Consider the following 18,342-nt stretch of genomic DNA (forward strand, 5'->3'; position numbering starts at 1 on the left):
AATTCCCAGGTAGCAAAGAATGGTAGCAATATCACATTCCTGCAGAGAATGGGGTCTGGCTATATGCTTGAAGGTGATTTAGAGGACAGCTCCTCCCTCCCTCCCTCCCTCCCACCCTCCCTCCCTCCCTTCCTCTTTCAGTGAATGTGAGAGTTACATTCTCACTAAAATTTCCCCAATTCTAAAGCTAGAAGCAAAGAGAGGCGGTGATGGTTTGGGGAATGGTTAGCTTTGGACTCTGTCTAGACATATGGACATTTCTCCAAAGCTAAAAATGAGCAAAATTTATCCTACGGGGAATGTCCTTATATATGTTTCCCTGGTAGAGAATATGGTGCTTTGGCAGAGTCTACTACATTATTTTACAGTGCAAGCATCCTGTTCTGCAGGGACTTGAGGTTTGCAGAGAAGTAGTCTCAGTCCAGCTGAGTTTATTCTGGGCAGGTGAAGTCAGTCAGTGTGAACTTCAGGGGTGGGGAACCTTTGGCCATGGGCTAAACCTGGTCTGCAATGCATCCTCATCTAGCATATGGAGCCTTATTTGGGAAGGCACATTCATGCGCCCTACTCCTGATGTCATAGATCTGTGGGGTGGATCAGGGCAGTTCTTCAAAGGAATAATTGGGAGTTTAAAGCGGGCTTCCAATTGTTCCTTTGTTGGAGCAAGAAATATTCTCAACTGCTAATCAGCTGATGGGTTGTAGGAACATGCCTTGCTCAAGGAGGAGGAAGTGTTTCCATTAAGTGGAAACTGCTTCTCCAGATCTGCACTGCTCTTTGAAGCCACATCATGCTACTTCTTTCAACCTCTGAAAGAGGAAGTTGAAAAGATAAGTGAGAAGCAGTTTGCAAAGCATAGGTCTGGCAATGCATTGGCAAAGCTTGGGAACCTTATGCAAGGGATTTTGATAGGTGGGAGGGAGAACATACCTGTCAATTGTGTATCATCAGAATGACATAATGTTATTGGCTGGTGGGTTGCCCATCTCACCTGTTGAAGTTGGTCTGTTGGCAGGATCAGATAGAGACCTGGCCATTGGAGCAAAAAAGGTCCCTCCCCCCCCGGCCCTGCAGTAAGGTAAAGTCATGAAAGGTCCAGTCCTGTTAAGTCATTCAGGTAAAATCAAGGGATAAAACAGAACCCTGGACAGCTCCAGTGAGCCCTGTTGCAAAGATAATTGCCTTAACAGGGAACTGAAACCACCATGGAAGGGAAAACTGCTTCCCAATAGGGCATACTCTCTTGAAAGAGATGGCTGTGTTTCTTAAAGGGCCTTGCCTGATTCTGTATTCTTTGGCTCTTGAATGGATCTAAGAAAAGGACTTCTGGGGACCTATCCTGTGAGTTCAAAGTTGATGGAAGGGAACAGATGGAGATAGTAAAGGCTGTCCAGGTATAGTAGACTGAACCACCATCTTATCCAAGTCTTCCTCAGAGCACTGTGAGACTCCAGGGTCAGGGGCCACGGCAATCAACTTTTGGATTTAGAAAGTACCGTTCAAGTGGACGATTTTTGTTTTTGTTTTTAAAGGAGATGCAAGAGTGATTTTCTCACCCTGGGAACTCTTGGAAATTGAAGGTGTGCAGTGTAAATCAAATCAATCAATTAAAGGGCAAGCCAAAGTCTTGGTAGATTGTGGCCTGCCATTTGTAATGGTTGCTTAAATTGTGCTTTCATTAGAGAGCATTTCCTCTTGGGTCCTGAGCTGCTTGTGAGAAGCAGATAATAAGAATTCACCAGTTAGGCCTGCTTGAGAACCTGTTAATCAGAAGTGACAGACACATGTGGGGCTGCTTCTGGTTTTACATTGTGTCCAAGTAGAAGCCATAGAGAAAACTATGCTTTGCCAGGGGAGGGGAGTAAGGTGTATGTTTTGGCTATTTCTGGCTGGAAAATGAGTTAAGTTTAGCGGATAATTTCATTTATGAAACTTTTTCCTTCCTAGTTTTCCATTGAAAAAGCAATGCCCAAGATAATAACCAAATCATAAAACATAAGGAGAAACAAAGCTGAGAAACAGCAGGTCAGCTCTGCTTTGTAAATTAAGTTGCATATTAGGGGACAAGGGAGGACCTAGTTCTGAAAAACAGACTTGTATGAAGAATATGTTTGATGCTATTACTGACTTTAATGAGTTCAAAGGGTATGAATAGCATGTTTACTGTAGGTAAAACCAATAAGTGGTTAAAACAGTGTTTGTCAGTGATTGTAGTAATCTGTGTTTGATTTGCCATACATTTCAGCACATCAAGTTAAGCCAGTGATGAACATAATTTAATTAGATTTGTAGTTGACCATTTCAGATAGCATTTACTGCAAGGGTGGGTATTGACTTCCTTCCTCACAGACACAGCCTTCCCATTCACCACATAAATACCCACCCACCTTTCCTATGTGGCCTGTCTCCCATCACTCTGTGCTGAAATGCTGAGATCCAGTTGTATCCCTTGTCTCAGCCAAGCTGATTAGTGCATGGAACAGCTGAAGAATGCTCCAATCTGAGTTCTCCTCAGCGCTAATCAGCTGGGCAGTGAGAGACTGTGGACCACACCAAAGTTGGCTGAGGGCTGTGTGATTTCTAATGTACAAATACCAACAATAATTTTCAAAAAAAAAAGTTTGTCCATACAAAAGCTTGTCCATACAATTAGTCAACCGATTTCCCCTCCAAAATCCAATTTGTTCTTTTATATTTTACAACTGTTTAAATGGACAGTGACATTATTATTATTAATCAAATTTGTATACTTCCCTTCATCTGAAGATTTCAGGGTGGTTCACAACATAAAAATACAAAAGAGAACACAAAATACATAATAAAACAAAAGCAAACCAAAGGGCAGTGACATTAATTTTAGTTTCTGAAGGACATTAGATTTGTATTTTGGGGTGATATGCTAATGCACCGAAAGTCTAGATATCCAGCAACCATTTCACTGCTGTCAACAGGCTTTCAGTTTTTAAGGTCAGAATAAATGCCTTTCTGGAATAAATATTTTTATTTATCTGCAGTTTTGAATTTAACTGAATCAAGGGTCAGCTACATGTGCCCATTTATGTGGCCTGCCATCCATTAGACTGGCATATCCCCAAGATTCTCTTTTTAATGACCTTTTTAAAATATGGAAATAGTTGGGTAAAGAAAATATGTAGGAGGCACTGTAATACAGATATGCCGTTCCACTGGGTTGGATGCACTGGGCCTCAACAAACAGCAGAAATTTTGGAGGCTTTTTGCTATTTTTACTGATTCAGGCCTCTGAATCAGATCCCCCGAACCTCAGGAGCTGCTTTTCAGGTTGTAGAGAAGGCTACCAGTTTTAACAACAACAACAACAACAACAACAACAACTAATAATAATAATAATAATAATAATAATAATAATAATAATAATTTATACCCAGCCCAGCTGACTGGGTTTCCCCAGCCACTCTGGGCGGCTCCCAACCGAATATTAAAAACATAATACAGCATTAAACATTAAAAACTTCCCTAAACAGGGCTGCATTCAGATGTTTTTTAAAAGTAAGATAGTTGCTTATTTCCTTGACATCTGATGGGAGGGCGTTCCATAGGGCAGGCGCCACTACCAAGAAGGCCCTTTGCCTGGTTCCCTGTAACCTCACTCCTCGTAGTGAGGGAACCACCATAAGGCCCTCGGCGCTTGGACCCTGAGTGTTGGAATAGAATATACAAATGATTCTATCCTATTCATCCTTCACATCATGTATTTCAGTCTTGATACTACCTGTTGTTTTCAACATGAAGTTCCAGATTCAATGTATTAATTTAGAACGGGTATCTTATTAACAAGCAAGCACCCATATAGGTACAGCCGTCACCTGAACAATCTGACTGACAGGCTTGTTCTTAAGATTCTGTTCATCTCAAAGATAAAGCAACATACATTGTCATGGGGCATGTGTGCAAAGTGGGCTGTAAAATAGGAAAGAGGAGGAGACATGGAAATGGCAGGTAGTCCGTGTGAAGTGAGAGCTGAAAAAAGGAGGAGGGAAAGGGGGTGGTGGGAATAATGGGATGTGTGCCAGTAAAGTGGGATTGTGGAACAGAAGAAAGAAGTGGCTTCAGAAATAGAGTTGGGAAGGTGGAAAATGGAGCTTAGCCATTCATTGTAGGGGAAGGGAAAGTTCCGAGGGGGTTACGCTGAAGGAGTGGTGGGGTTTGGCGAGTGCAGCAAGCTGGGGCTCAGGCTCTAGTTACTGCATTTTGGGGATGTGACATGTTGTTGGTAAACTGGTGAACTTATGGGGATGTAGACCATGTGGGTGTACTGTAGCAAAACAGAAAGCTTTTGGAATACTTGGTGATTTGTTTCTGTCCTTGGTGATTGCAGTAGTATACTTTTTTATTATTTAAATGTCTTTTCTGTTGACACTTGTAAGTTCATGTATAAAACATAACATACTATTATGTCCTCAACTAAAATGTCACTCGGCAAAGCTCATCAACCCCGGCGTACGATTCTGCTCTACCATTCCAACTGGTAAATGCCTGAGTGAACAGAAGAGCTTTGCAGCATGCCACAAAGGTCATCAGACAAGGAATAAATCTTCACATTTATGGAAGCATGAACTCTTGCTGCATTTGAATGCTGCATATACTTTTAACTGAAATAATCAGATATTCTTCTATTCTTACTTTTTTAGTCTTTTGTTTTTCCTCCTAAGTAACAGTGGTGAATATTGTTTACATCTACCTCAAGATGTCAATATGGAAATTGCTTCTCAGTGGCCATTAGACTTTCAAATACACTTGAAGTGTAACCCTGTTCTTATAATGGACTATATTAGATCATGTTATCAATCTGTGCTCTTTGTGTAGTCGGTCATATCAGTGACTATAGCAACAAATGATTTTCTTCCATTAAATACATTCAAATGAGACCCAGAAAAAGTTAAAAGTGTGGAGCGTTATTGCTCATTGTTCCAACCAGTCATGCCCCTCTTTTAAAGGATACTCCCATTTCTCCTCCTCCTGATTTCCTGCCCCTGCTCCAACAATAAGTATTCCATAGACACTGAGCATACTCAGAACTTACCGGGTTGTCTTTCAGTTCCCCTCTTGGGTTCCCGCCTACAAAGGTTTATTGTACTGCTGCTAACCTTGGAGATCCCCAAGCTTGCTGATGCCTCCCTCTTGCATGTAGACGGTACCATTTCGTATACATAAGGACCATCACTCACCTTTGAGCATTGCAAAGGACAAGGGACAAGTGAATGTCTACAACAAAACGTTGCCGTGTAGAATGCTTCTTCTCAACAATCCAGTCATTCCATTCAACTTCCCCAACAGTCAGTTGAGTTTGTGCTCAGTTCTCATTGGGTTTTAGAGTGTGGAAGGACATACTTGATGCCCCATCCAGTTACTTTAAATTAATGGATTTCTCCATTGATTTCTGTGGGCTGCTCTGCAATCTTGAGGGTTTCCTCAAGGATACCTCTCCCTTGTGGCCTGGAGCCATTTTGGGGACTGCAGTCAGAGAATTGAATCCCAAGAATGATTATAAGAACAACAGAGTAAGTAAAGGTAAAGGGACCCCTGACCATTAGGTCCAGTCGTGGCCGACTCTGGGGTTGCGGTGCTCATCTCACTTTATTGGCCGAGGGAGCCGGTGTACATCTTCTGGGTCATGTGGCCAGCATGACTAAGCCGCTTCTGGCAAACCACAGCAGCGCACGGAAACACCGTTTACCTTCCCGCCGGAGTGGTACTTATTTATCTACTTGCACTTTGACGTGCTTTCGAACTGCTAGGTTGGCAGGAGCAGGGACCGAGCAATGGGAGCTCACCCCATTGTGGGGATTTGAACTGCTGACCTTCTGATCGGCAAGTCCTAGGCTCTGTGGTTTAACCCATAGCATAACTGTAATTCTAATAGGCATTTAATCTTGCTTAATCAGGGTACATTGTACCAACAGATCTTTTGCCTTTCCACCAAAATGGTACTTGATCACCAGCCATAAAGTGTAAACATCTTGAATTTCCCCCCTCAGCTTAAAGGAATGCTGCTTCATATCATGTTTTTGTTTAATGAGTATAAGTTTCTTGGGGAGAGGCCATCGCTCAGTAGTAGCCTTGCAACCAAAAAGGCTCCGGTTCAATCCACAGCATCTTTATGTAGGGTTGGGAGAGACTCCTGCCTGAAATCCTAGAGAGCCACTTCCAATCAGTGTAGACAATACTGAAATCTTAGAGAGCCACTTCCAATCAGTGTAGATGATACTGAGCTAGCTGGACCAATAGTCTGACTCAGTATGAGTCAGCTTGCTTACTATTTATTATTACAGCTTCAGATTACTGTGCTATTACTATATGCTTACTATGTACTCCCTTTAAGAGGATTTATAAAGTGTTCATCAGTGAATGGGTTCCCATGAGTGAATTTGCTTTAAAGAAACCATTTAACTCATAGGAAAGTCAGCAAAATATTTTCTTTTCTTTAAATAAAGAAAAACTACATTATGTTATGTGTCTGTCGTCAACAAGTTCTCATAGACCCAGGATGGGGAGAGCTGGAATTGATCTGAAATTCAGTTCTGCCTAGCCTGTATTTTTAAGAATTAGAAGAGGAGGGAGGGAGGTGTTTGTGACACGTTAGAACTCAAAGAGGGGAGAATGACCCGTCCTTCCAGAATGAAAGGAAAAGAGTTGGATTGAATTCCTACTTGTGTTCTTCCTGATAACAGTGACCAGAGAGGCCAGCCAAGTGACATAGATAAAGGAAGAAGGGAGGAATGTTTGCAACTCCTGCCACTCAAAAGTTTCTTTCTTTCAAAATATTTCTTCATACAGTGGCCGAAAGATGATATAAGTTTGGGCATGTCACAGCTGGTTTTTGTATAAGAACAAAAGGGCTGTGGAAAGCTCCCACCTACTCATTTTGGATCGAATAATTAGTCCATTTTATTTTGAGGTTTATATTTGTCCTTAATATATGAAATAAATTCAGGGGGCACTTGAGATATGAGATCATTTTATGAAACAAAGGGGGAACGTGTGCTTAACAATAATAAAGTAATTTAATAATGTGTAATTATTTATTGCTTCTGATATTACTACTGGAATAATTTAAGCTGCAATGTAATTAATTTCTTCAAATGAAAACTTTGCATAAAGCTCACCTATGTGATTCTCATAGAAAAGCAATTTGCCATTTGCCTTTCATTTTATCCAAAATATTACATACCTGTATGGTGGTCAGGAGTTACTTTAGCAATGGGTGACCGGGGTGGGTGAGAAACACAGGTGCTTCTTTTTGTTTTTTAAAATAATTTTTATTAAATTTTCCATTTTAACAATCCAATCAGATCACATTAAGTATTCCAGATTATACAAATACATATCATATAGTCCAAATATTCTGCCAAATTATAATTTTTTGTTGGGGCTTCCCATGCTTCAAGTTCAGTGGGTTCCAATCACCTTATGTCTATACTGCCTTGAGTTTCCAATAGTTCCTTCTTTAAATCTTCCTGTTGTTATCCTTCCTTTGACAGGTGCTTCTTTTTGACTATGGTAACTAATTTGTGAAGCTTTCTCTAAAAGTCTAAAATATTAATACTTGAAAATGGATACATTTATGGATAAAGTAATCCTAAGAAATGCCAGCGGTAGGCACTATTGCTAAGTTGAGTTGCACGCAAACATTGGGGGTCACAAATATCACTTAAATTGTATTAAATTGCAGAAGTTTTAGACTTGTCAGGGCCAAATCTTCAAAAACCCTGCCTCATCACGTCTTCTCTAACACTTCCATTTTTTGCACCCCAAGTCCCTCATCAAATGACATTCCTGTACCCTCCCATTCTTACTCCCCATGTCATACACTTCTCCTTGTACATTTTCCAGTGTGTAATCTTCTCTAGCTAAAAAATCTGGGCTTCCTGGACACTTGTATGTATAGTATAAGTATTTTAGCAGCCCCGAAAGGGGGAGAAAACTTGTCGTTTGGCTACTCCCATTATATGAAATGAAGCTCTATCTTTATTTAATTATTTCAAGAGTTTATATACAACTTAACAATGAGGTTTCCAAGCAGTGTACAGTAAGATTAAAAAATGCATGCCCTGGATAAAATTAATAAGGAAAACAAAAACAATGCCTATGGAAATATAAAGGTCTTTGTCAAGCATCTGATCTCAGTTGGGAGGGAGATTCTGTCTTTGTAGGTAAAGGCTTGCTTGAAACCTTGAAATTTTCAGAAAGCTTAAGAGTTGCCAATCACAGATGGTGTAAGGGCTTGCTCTTTCATGATCTTTCAGTGTTGTTTTGCCATGGGTTCAGATAGTTGAATCCAGAGGATAGGGTGGGGAGGTGCACCACACTTTTGCTATTGGGTGCTGCAGGGCACCATTTTGTCTCCAATGCTACTTAACATCTGTATGAAGCATTTGGGAGCTGTCATTAGATGATCTGGCTCTGCTCAGTTCTGGTATTCAAAATCAATTTACTGGGCTCAGAATTCTTTAATTATGATGATATTGCCAGGTTTAGCAAAATAATACAAAGTAAATCCTGCAAGCTTAAAACATGCCTACCCTGGATGTAGGTTGCTGTTCTTATATATTGTAAGCGAGATAACTGAAAACTAGTTCACAAGGGCACCTTTATGACATGAGGATTGCAGCATGATTTGGTAACTTGCATGTGTGAGTGAACTTTCACATAGCAAGGCAGGGCAGATGGAACTTAATATTTCCTTAAATTTGATGTTTTCCGTAGGAATCTGTTCACATATTCAGCTGTCAAATCATGTGATGTTCATACATGTGAGAGCCATTGTAGACGTGCATGAGTAGACTTAAGGTTCACATTTTTTCTATACATTTTTATAGCATTATTAAGCCAGTATTATGGGACGCGGGTGGTGCTGTGGATTAAACCACAGAGCCTAGGACTTGCTGATCAGAAGGTCGGCAGTTTGAATCCCCGCAACGGGGTGAGCACCCATTGCTTGGTCCCTGCTCCTGCCAACCTAGCAGTTCGAAAGCATGTCAAAAGTGCAAGTAGATAAATAGGTACTGCTCTGGCGGGAAGGTAAACGGCGTTTCCGTGCGCTGCTCTGGTTTGCCAGAAGCCGCTTAGTCATGCTGGCCACATGACTCGGAAGCTGTACGCCAGCTCCCTTGGCCAGTAAAGCTAGATGAGCACCGCAACCCCAGAGTCGGTCATGACTGGACCTTAATGGTCAGGGGTCCCTTTACCCTTTAAGCCAGTATTATCCTTGAGAAAGAGTATTATTGACATTTCTTCTCTGTCATGATGATATAAAAAACTGTAAAGACTTATTAAGACTTTCTAGTATAGGCACATGATGGTTTGTCTCCTTGTGCACCCTACAGGGGTATGATCCCATGGAGGATTACTGTAGATCACAGTGAGCAAAAGAGTAGTGCAGAAAGTTAAATAATGACATTTAAGTCAACCTATACAACTTTTTTCAAATTCCACAATACAGTATAGCAATGGTGTGTTGTTTCTAAGAATATTTTGTGTTTAAAACATGACAGCTGGTCCTAGCACGAGACAAATGGAAGTGAGTAAACTCTGTCTCTAAGAGTAAACCATAAAACAGCATGGTACTTTCTTCAAACCCTGAGGCAAGTATACCTTCTGAAACTGTACACCTCCTGTTTTTCCCCTGCTTTGTTTAATGTTTGCACGGATGTCATTTTCTGAAGTCTTTGTTGTCTTTAGATAGTACCATATTTAATAATGTTCTGTCCTCTAGCTCTTAACAGTGTAGGGGGAGGTTTTAAATGATGAAATTCCAGTTTCATACATTTTGAATTAACTGTAATTAATATAAGTTGGAAGGCTACTTTGGGGGACTCCAATCCATCAGTGTAAAGTGAAAAATGCAGCAGATAGGGAATAGAAGTAAAATTACATGAGAAGAGATGTGGAGAAATGTGTGTATTTGCTGGATGCTTCCAAGCTCCATATTTAGGTGGAGAAACAATTGACACCATCTGGTGATGTATTTTTTTTGCCAAAACTGTGACCCCTTTTCTTTGTTTGATTTTCAGTTTTGTTTTCATTTTCCATGCCTTCAGGAAGGACTGAATCACCTCACCTATCAGCCCTCTGTTTCCTGCCAGAATTGGCATTATTATTCTCCCTGCCCTTCTTCCAGCTCCATCTGTTCCTTCTTGTTTTTTGCCCTATTTGTCATCTTCTCCTGTTTTCTCTCCTCTCTCTGCCTTCCACTTTTCAATATTTCTGCTTTTCTCACTCCTTTATTTTGTCCAGTTGCTCTCAAGAAAACTAGAAGATATGCGCCTAGGATTAAAATCAATACTGTTCTGCTATGCTATTAAGTCTTTCCATTGCTCTATCCTTTAATGCAACCTTTCACTACCCTTTCCTTTTGCATAGTTCCTGCTTTATTGAAAATCATGTTTTGATTTCAAGTTTTTGTTGAAAAAATGGCTTTGATCGGATCATGATTAACATCACCAACAGCAATCTTTCCAAGCCTAAATAAACTACGCCAGAGCAGGGATGTTTTCAAGTTGGCAAGCCACGCATGGTTGTCTTGTATCACAGAGAACTGCCCCCACTTCTGTTGTTTCTTCCTAGTTGTGTTCTAATGGCTGCGCCCCCCCCGTTTGCTCTTCTGTTCCCTGTTCTAACAGCTGTCCACACTCCTGGTTCATTCTTCCTTTGAACAGTGCACACTATGCATCTTCCATCCTCTGGTGCTTCCCCCGGCAGCCTGGCCAACTGTCCTCTGGCCTTTCTGTCTTCTGTGGATAGGGTTGCTGTGACCTAGAGTTCTTTCTCTTTCTAAGTTCCCTTGATGCTAGCCTAGGCTGGAATTAGATTCCTATATTTTTATTTAAGGTTCATTAATGAGTAATATAAGCAAAACAGACACACATCGTAGTTACCTGATAAAAGGAAAGGGAAGCAGGGTTGTCTGTAGGAGGAAAAGGCATGATTGGGTATTCCAGTCAAGTATATGTCTTCACCAACCCAATATTGTCAAGCCAACATACTTTTTATGCTTTTATTTATTGAGTCAAATTATCAATTATTATGCAAAGTAACTAATTATCTGCTTGGTATAAAATAAGGATTTAGTTATCTCTCTTGTGTAATAAACTTGGAACTTGGACTTCCCTCTTTATCCAGACTTCTGGCCTTTAATTGGAAGTGTTTTGGGTATCTGTGGCCTCTTTTAATGGGCTGGAATCTGTAAGACCTGTATTTTATCTGAATAGACTTTTTAAAGGCCTTTATTGGTCATATTTCTTTTACTTAGTTACTAAGTACCTGAGTCTGTTAGACAGGAATACCCAGAAGAAGCTCCTGGACCACTAGAGCCTGCAGGGCCAGATTCTGGACCCCATGGGTGCGTGAGGAACCAGATGCCTCCCATTGCAGTTCACTAGTCCAGCAGCGTAGCGGAGCATACCATGAGGGAGGCTGTGGAACAAAGGAGGGCTGCTAGAGGATTGTCCCTTGAAGGTGCTGAAGTTCTCCACAAGGGCATGGAGCCTGAAGGAAGGGGTCTAGAAACAGAAACTTAAAAGGCACCAGTCAGCACTCCATCTTCATTGGAGCAAGTTGCTAACTTGGGAGCTATCTGTGGTCCTGAAATTTCTGATCAGCCTTACATTGTCAGCAGCCTTGTCTCTTCCATAGTATCCAGCGATGGACCAAAACATGACAACTACAGGCAATCAGGAATATCATCCCATTTGGTGATTAGCACATCTAATTGCCAAACTCTGCCACTTTGCATTTTGCACATTTTCTTTGGAGAGAAAATGTATCCACTGACCATGGTACTTGTATGGCTCCACAGCATGCCAACGCCACGGGGCTGACTTAGATCAATGCTTCTCACCTCCAGCCTCTAAAAGCATTTTAGATATACAGTGGTACCTTGGGTTAAGTACTTAATTCGTTCCGGAGGTCCGTACTTAACCTGAAACTGTTCTTAACCTGAAGCACCACTTTAGCTAATGGGGCCTCCTGCTGCTGCCGCGCCGCCGAAGCATGATTTTTGTTCTCATCCTGAAGCAAAGTTCTTAGCCTGAAGCACTATTTCTGGGTTAGCAGAGCCTGTAACCTGAAGCGTATGTAACCTGAAGCGTATGTAGCCCGAGGTACCACTGTATTGATGACTTCGTTATCATCTGTGCATATGGACAGGAGATATTTGAGAAGTTCCACCAGGATTTTGATAAGTTTCACCCCACCACCGCCAGCTAGACCAGAAGTCTCAGACTTCAGGGCAGAATGCAGCCTTCTAGGCATCTCTGTCTGGCTTCTCCCCATACCACATCCCTCACTGGCCCTGCTTTGCACTCTCCTCAAGTGCTTTTGCCTGGCTAAATTGTGCCCTTGAACTTTGATAATGTTTCTTGTTTCCTTGGATGGAGGAAGAGAGGACTATGCAAGTAAATTAGCATTTCTTGCTCACCTTTGCTTCTGGCCTTGCCCACCACTGGCCTGCCACTCCTGGTAGGTTGCCTAGAAGCTCAGGCTGAAAAGGTTTCCCAATCTCTGAACTATTTCGTTTAGTGGACATTATTGTGCAACTACATAATGGACAGACAAGCACCACCTGAAAATGGAAACCTTGCTGAGCACTACACATGCCTACATGCTTCCAGCTTCTACCCAGCGCATATCACAAAAGCCATTGTTTGCATCCAGTCCTTACGACGGCATTTGTATTTGCTCAGAGACATTGGACAGAAACGCAAACTTGAGAATTCACACCATGTATTCCTCAGAGTACAATACTCCTATTCAACTAATGAAGTGAAAAAGCAGATCAGCAAAGCCGGACTCGTACCCCGGAATAGTACAGGATAGGCGATGAACAGAGCTATTATTATTATTATTATTAATAATAATAATATTGCATTCTTACTCCAAACCAGCATGTTCACCACCTCCAGACTGCCAAAATGCACCTTTTCTTGTTGCTTTTAAACAGTATATGAAATTGGTGGGTTATTTTCAAAACTTGCTTTGAATTTTGGCATTACTGGTAGAGTCATAATGGCACAAAGAAACCAGGCTATACGAACCACACCGCAAGTATTTGGCAGCTTACCACTTTTGTCCCTACTGCAGCAGAGGAGTCTCCCATGTCTCACTCCGAACTTATTCTGCCAGCTTCTGATGCAAGCAACAATCAAACATGAGTAAACCCACAGGAGAATTCCTCCAGCAATATAGTAAGGTCTGTAAGGCCCAGCATAAACGGGGACATCTTTGCTGGTTCCAGCCAAGCCATAATTTAACCACAGTTTGTCTGGGTCCGGATGTCATGAAAAGTTGCATTTAATATGAAGCAGAAGTGAAGTTTCTAGGCTCTTCCTTGCAGCTGTGCTAGAGTAGGAGGGAAGAGTGCAAGAGCCTGAGGTTCACTGTTGTTTGTCCTTGTAATGTGAATGGGCAAAAGCAGCCATTGTCTGATTCTGATTGATACATTTGGAATACACAGTAATGAAATTCCGAAAAATATTTTCTTTGAAATGGTGCTTTATGCCTTAAGTATCTCACTTCCTTTTGAAGTGTTCGCCAACATCTTACAGCAAAATCATCTCAAAACATGTTTGGTTTTCTTATTTGAGTAGCACTTGAAACCATCTTGGGGAAATTAATGGAAGAATTTTACCTTTTAAAAGAATAACACACCAAGGCACTGAATTATCTCTCTGAATTTAATAATGTGATTGCGCACTCAGTTTAAACTTTAATATATTCTCACTACATGTATGGGGGATAATTTCTTGGAGGCGTTAAATATAACAAGGTACCCATATTCTTAATCCCTTTTGCTCTCAGGTTCAATGTAACATGTGATTTCTGTTGCCTGGGTTTCAACTGATGTGCCATTTAAAAAATAGGTGATAAAAAGATGTCCATTCTCTTTAGGCTGCAATTGTTCAGGCTACAATTCTGTATATAACCAACTGAGAGGACACTCTATTGTAAAATTGGTGGGACTTCCTCATGAGTAGATAAATTTAGGATTGCTCTATTAGATAATTACTGGGACGCGGGTGGCGCTGTGGGTAAAACCTCAGTGCCTAGGACTTGCCGATCGTATGGTTGGCGGTTCGAATCCCCACGGCGGGGTGAGCTCCCATCGTTCGGTCCCAGCTCCTGCCCACCTAGCAGTTTGAAAGCACCCTTAAGTGCAAGTAGATAAATAAGTACCGCTTTATAGCGGGAAGGTAAACGGCGTTCCGTGTGCTGCGCTGGTGCCGGCTCGCCAGAGCAGCTTCATCACGCTGGCCACGTGACCCGGAAATGTCTTCAGACAGCGCTGGCTCCTGGCCTCTTAAGCGAGATGAGCACGCAACCCCAGAGTCTGTCACGACTGGCCCGTACGGGCAGGGGTACCTTTACCTTTACTGTTAGATAATTACTTTGAAAGTTTCTGAAGAACAGTTGAGCAGTTGATAACTCCCCCTTTATAAGATCAAGGAGGAGAGAGAACCTTTTTTGAGATGTAAATATAGAGGCTGCAGGGTCCATCTGGGAGGGGTGCATTTGGGCAGAGACCATTTTGCCTCAGGGCACTGACTAAAGAGACTGTGGGGAATGCTCCTAGATTTGCAGTTTCATCATTCTGGAAATCCAGGTCTACAGTTTAGGATTATTTGTTGATTATGAAAACCAGATCTGTATATTGAACACTGCTCTGATACAATGTTTTATAATTGCTTGGAACATGTTGAGTGTGATTCATCTATAGTTAGTAATAATAATAATAATAACATAGGCTTCTAAGATCAGGCATGTTTCATTTTGCATGATTGTTATATGAAATCATATGCAATTTATATTGAAAGAAGATGCAGTAGTAGGAATAGCCTTTAAAGCAAGCAAACATATGTCAGACATGCTTTCTAATGCTGTCAAATGTTATTAGTTTAAGTGTCCTGGACAACTTTGAAAGCATACATTAGTGACTAGCACTAAGTCAGAGTTACCGGTGTTCTGACTTATTTCTACATGTAACAGATGGTGCTCGCTGTGAAAGACTGACAAGCTGTGGGATAGCAAAGCATTACTAATAAACCCCGTCATATGTTAAACTTGACCTGACATTAATCAGGTTTGGAATGCTTCTAATGAATCATGGATAGTAATTAGTGAGCTGATGCTATTAGTGAGCAGCAGTTTCATACTGTTTTCCTTTTTTTCAGGAAAAAACCACACAATTATGTTGCAATTTATAGTTAGTGATAATAACATTGTGCTATCTTTAGAGTTTTGTACAGTGAACTTTCCTTCTCTCCAACAGCCATCCTGACCTAGTATGTTGAAAAAACTGGCCAGATACAGTAATTACATTGCAAGTTGGGGCTGTGGACCGGCAAGGCACTAGTTGAAATTTTACCTCAGCAAGGAGCTCTCTGGGGGCAGCGTGGGGTAGGGGCTTCAGTTTTGTCGTCGAAATAGGAGTACTATCTCGCTTTTCCTCCTTTCAAGAAAAAAGACAAAAAGTAGCGGAGAACGCAGCCGTTTTTCACTCTGATTTGTTGCAAAGGCTGGAAATGCTGCAGCTGCTTCGTTCTATATCTGTCTTAACTGGAGAAATACAACAGGGTTTTCTTTTTTAAAATTGCCGCTGCTGTTCTTTGTTTATTTTGTTTGAAGTTAGATTTTTATCCTGCTCTTAAGGTATGAAAAACTCTTACTTGTATTTGGTTGTGCTTGGTGTCTTCATCTACCTGTATTCGAGCCGTTCTAGCTCTGCTGCTCAGAACTCACTGGTAAATTAAGGAACTGAAGATGAGAGAGAGACAACACACATAAGGAAAATGGTGTCTAATGCTCAGGCCATCTCTGAATACCAAAGAGTTACCTGTAACAAAATTGGAAACTTGGCTGGGATAGCTGAAGTTGGTCCACCTGACATCATGGTGATGTCAGGAGATGTTCATGTGGGTGGACCCAGCCACCTGTCAAAATGGTCTGTTGGGGTGGGGAAGCTGACCAAAACCTATAGCTCACCCCAGATGTCCCAATAATCATTGCTTGGTTTATCTTTGTCTTATATTTATTTATTTAATCTAAAATAAAGGTAAAGGTACCCCTGCCCGTACCGGCCAGTCGTTTCCGACTCTAGGGTTGTGCGCCCATCTCACTTAAGAGGCCGGGGGCCAGCACTGTCCAGCCAGCGCAGCACACGGAAACGCCATTTACCTTCCCGCTATAAAGCGGTACCTATTTATCTACTTGCACTTAGGGGTTCTTTCGAACTGCTAGGTGGGCAGGAGCTGGGACCGAAAGACGGGAGCTCACCCCGCCGCAGGGATTCGAACCGCCGACCATGCGATCGGCAAGTCCTAGGCACTGAGGTTTTACCCACAGCGCCACCCGCGTCCCTTTTTAATCTAAAATACCATACCATAATCACTGGAACAAAAAATTGTATCATATTTATGTATCTTTGCAAGGATTATTTTATTATCTATTGCCAGATGCCAGATTAGTTTTGCCTCCCATCTTCAAGTGCACTGAAAAGCATCCTCATCCTCTTCAATCTACCATCCTTAAAGTTTTAGAAAATGTGTATATCCCCTATAAAACTTTCAGAATTCAGATAGGTGGAGACAGAGTGTATATTTAAGCCCTGCTTATTTGAGCTCAGTGGTTGAAACTGACATATTCCTTAGTGTGAATTATATTTCATTCAGCAAGTATTTGTAGTATATGTATGCTTTAAATCAGCAAGTACTGAATCAGTTATGCTTTGTGAGGCCATTTTAGTCTTTTTTCAAAATCTTTGAGGAAAGTAAGTTAGTTTTTAGTGTATTTTTTTACCATTGCCATGGGTGTTCACCTTTCATCTTTTGCAGAATAAGATCAGTAGTCTATGGTGCTTTTTTTAAAAAATGGAAATATTCTTTAGTTCAGATGAGGGCTAGGTTTTAAGAGTTCTGTTCATCCCACAGATTGCTGCGAAGTAACTTTTGTCTCCAGGGACTTGTTTTGAGGACATCATATAAAACTGCTAATAACAAAATGTTCACCTCAACAGACTTCTATCTCAAAATATTTGTGGGTTTCATAATAAAATCTTCACAAATAAAAGCTTCCAAGTTCCACAAGCTAACAGGAATAAAAAAATATGTGCTGTTGGGAAGGATATTCAAAAGCAAGATGACTTATAAAAAGGAGAACACATTGGCCACATTAGTGTGCTATGAGTGGCATGGCTGGGAGAAGTTATTAATAGTAAATCATTGTTTACTATTATGTCTGAACACAGCAATCATTCACATGAAGTCGGGGGGAAATAATGCAACCCATATAGGGACAGTTAATATGTAAAATGGTTCCTATGCATTTTCCTTGGAATCATCCAGGTCTACTGGCGGTTGCCTCTCATGGAGGCGAGGTCAGGGCACTTGGGTGCAAGGCTTGTACAATGTCTAATAAGATGTGCTTTATCTATGGAGGATTGTTGAGTCTGAATTGGCCGTATGACTTCTTGCAGTGCAATCGTTAGCATGCAAACTTTAGAAAAAAAGGAATTAGTTCATGGCTTTCATTGTTCTGCTTATCTTCTAAACTTACCTGTTTGTTTTATTTAATGAGAAGTGAGTAGTAGATGCTGGAAACTAGTGTTTTCCAGTAAATGCCTTATTGCATTGATGTAGATGTTTATGTCTTATTTTTTGGCATGGGTACTATTATTATTATTGTAAAACCAAATAACTCTTTGATGTTTTTTACAGCTTCTTGAGGGAAATTTTGCTAGAGAAGTCAGTCATGAAGTGGACGGACTAATTTTTCAGCCTGTAGGAGTAAGTTGCCATGATTTTGACTTTTTAAATCACTGTATAATGCTTTCGCTATGGGGTGGGGGGTTTCATCAACTTGTGCTCTTGAGAATTTCATCATTCACTGCCAGAAAAATATTTAAGCAAATATTTATTTATTTGACCCTAAAATCCATTCTTTTTGGCTTTCTGAAGAATTCATTGGCTTAGATATGCAGTATCCTGTGTCTATCTTGAAACCTTCACAAAAATTTATCAAATTATTAGTTTTCCGCAAGCACTTCTTAATACAAAGACCATGAATATTTGAGCACATTGCTTGTACTTTTCTATCTTTATCAATATTTGATTGAATGTGTTTGAGTAAATTATCTTAAAGGATAAAATAAAAGCTGGCACTGAATGAAAATGTACAAATCTTGCTTACTATTTTATTTCTGAATTGTGGAAATTCTCCTGCAAAAAGACATTCTTGTTAATGGGAGAAAGAATGGCATACATATTGACTTGGCAGTTAAATATACAGAAAAGCAACAGAAAGGGTAATTAT

General features: G+C 40.8%; 1 protein-coding gene and 1 long non-coding RNA gene across 4 annotated transcripts in view; one reads left to right on the forward strand and one right to left on the reverse strand.

The window, feature by feature from the left end:
* The window catches only part of LOC309529142, a 598,034-nt gene that overhangs the window by 119,094 nt on the left and 460,598 nt on the right, over positions 1-18,342 (reverse strand). The gene's annotated exons all lie outside the window — the stretch shown is intronic.
* The window catches only part of RNGTT (RNA guanylyltransferase and 5'-phosphatase), a 133,550-nt gene that overhangs the window by 59,030 nt on the left and 56,178 nt on the right, over positions 1-18,342 (forward strand). For 2 of the 3 annotated variants that reach the window (XM_082216894.1, XM_082216895.1), the window contains exon 12: positions 17,748-17,816. The exons of the other annotated variant lie outside the window; for it this stretch is intronic. In XM_082216894.1, the coding sequence (XP_082073020.1) occupies positions 17,748-17,816 (69 nt within the window). The remainder of the gene's footprint in view (positions 1-17,747; positions 17,817-18,342) is intronic. 3 annotated transcript variants of the gene reach the window in all.

The sequence above is a fragment of the Podarcis vaucheri genome, assembly GCF_965113315.1.
Source record: "Podarcis vaucheri genome assembly, chromosome: 3".
NCBI classification, from domain to species: Eukaryota; Metazoa; Chordata; class Lepidosauria; order Squamata; family Lacertidae; genus Podarcis; species Podarcis vaucheri.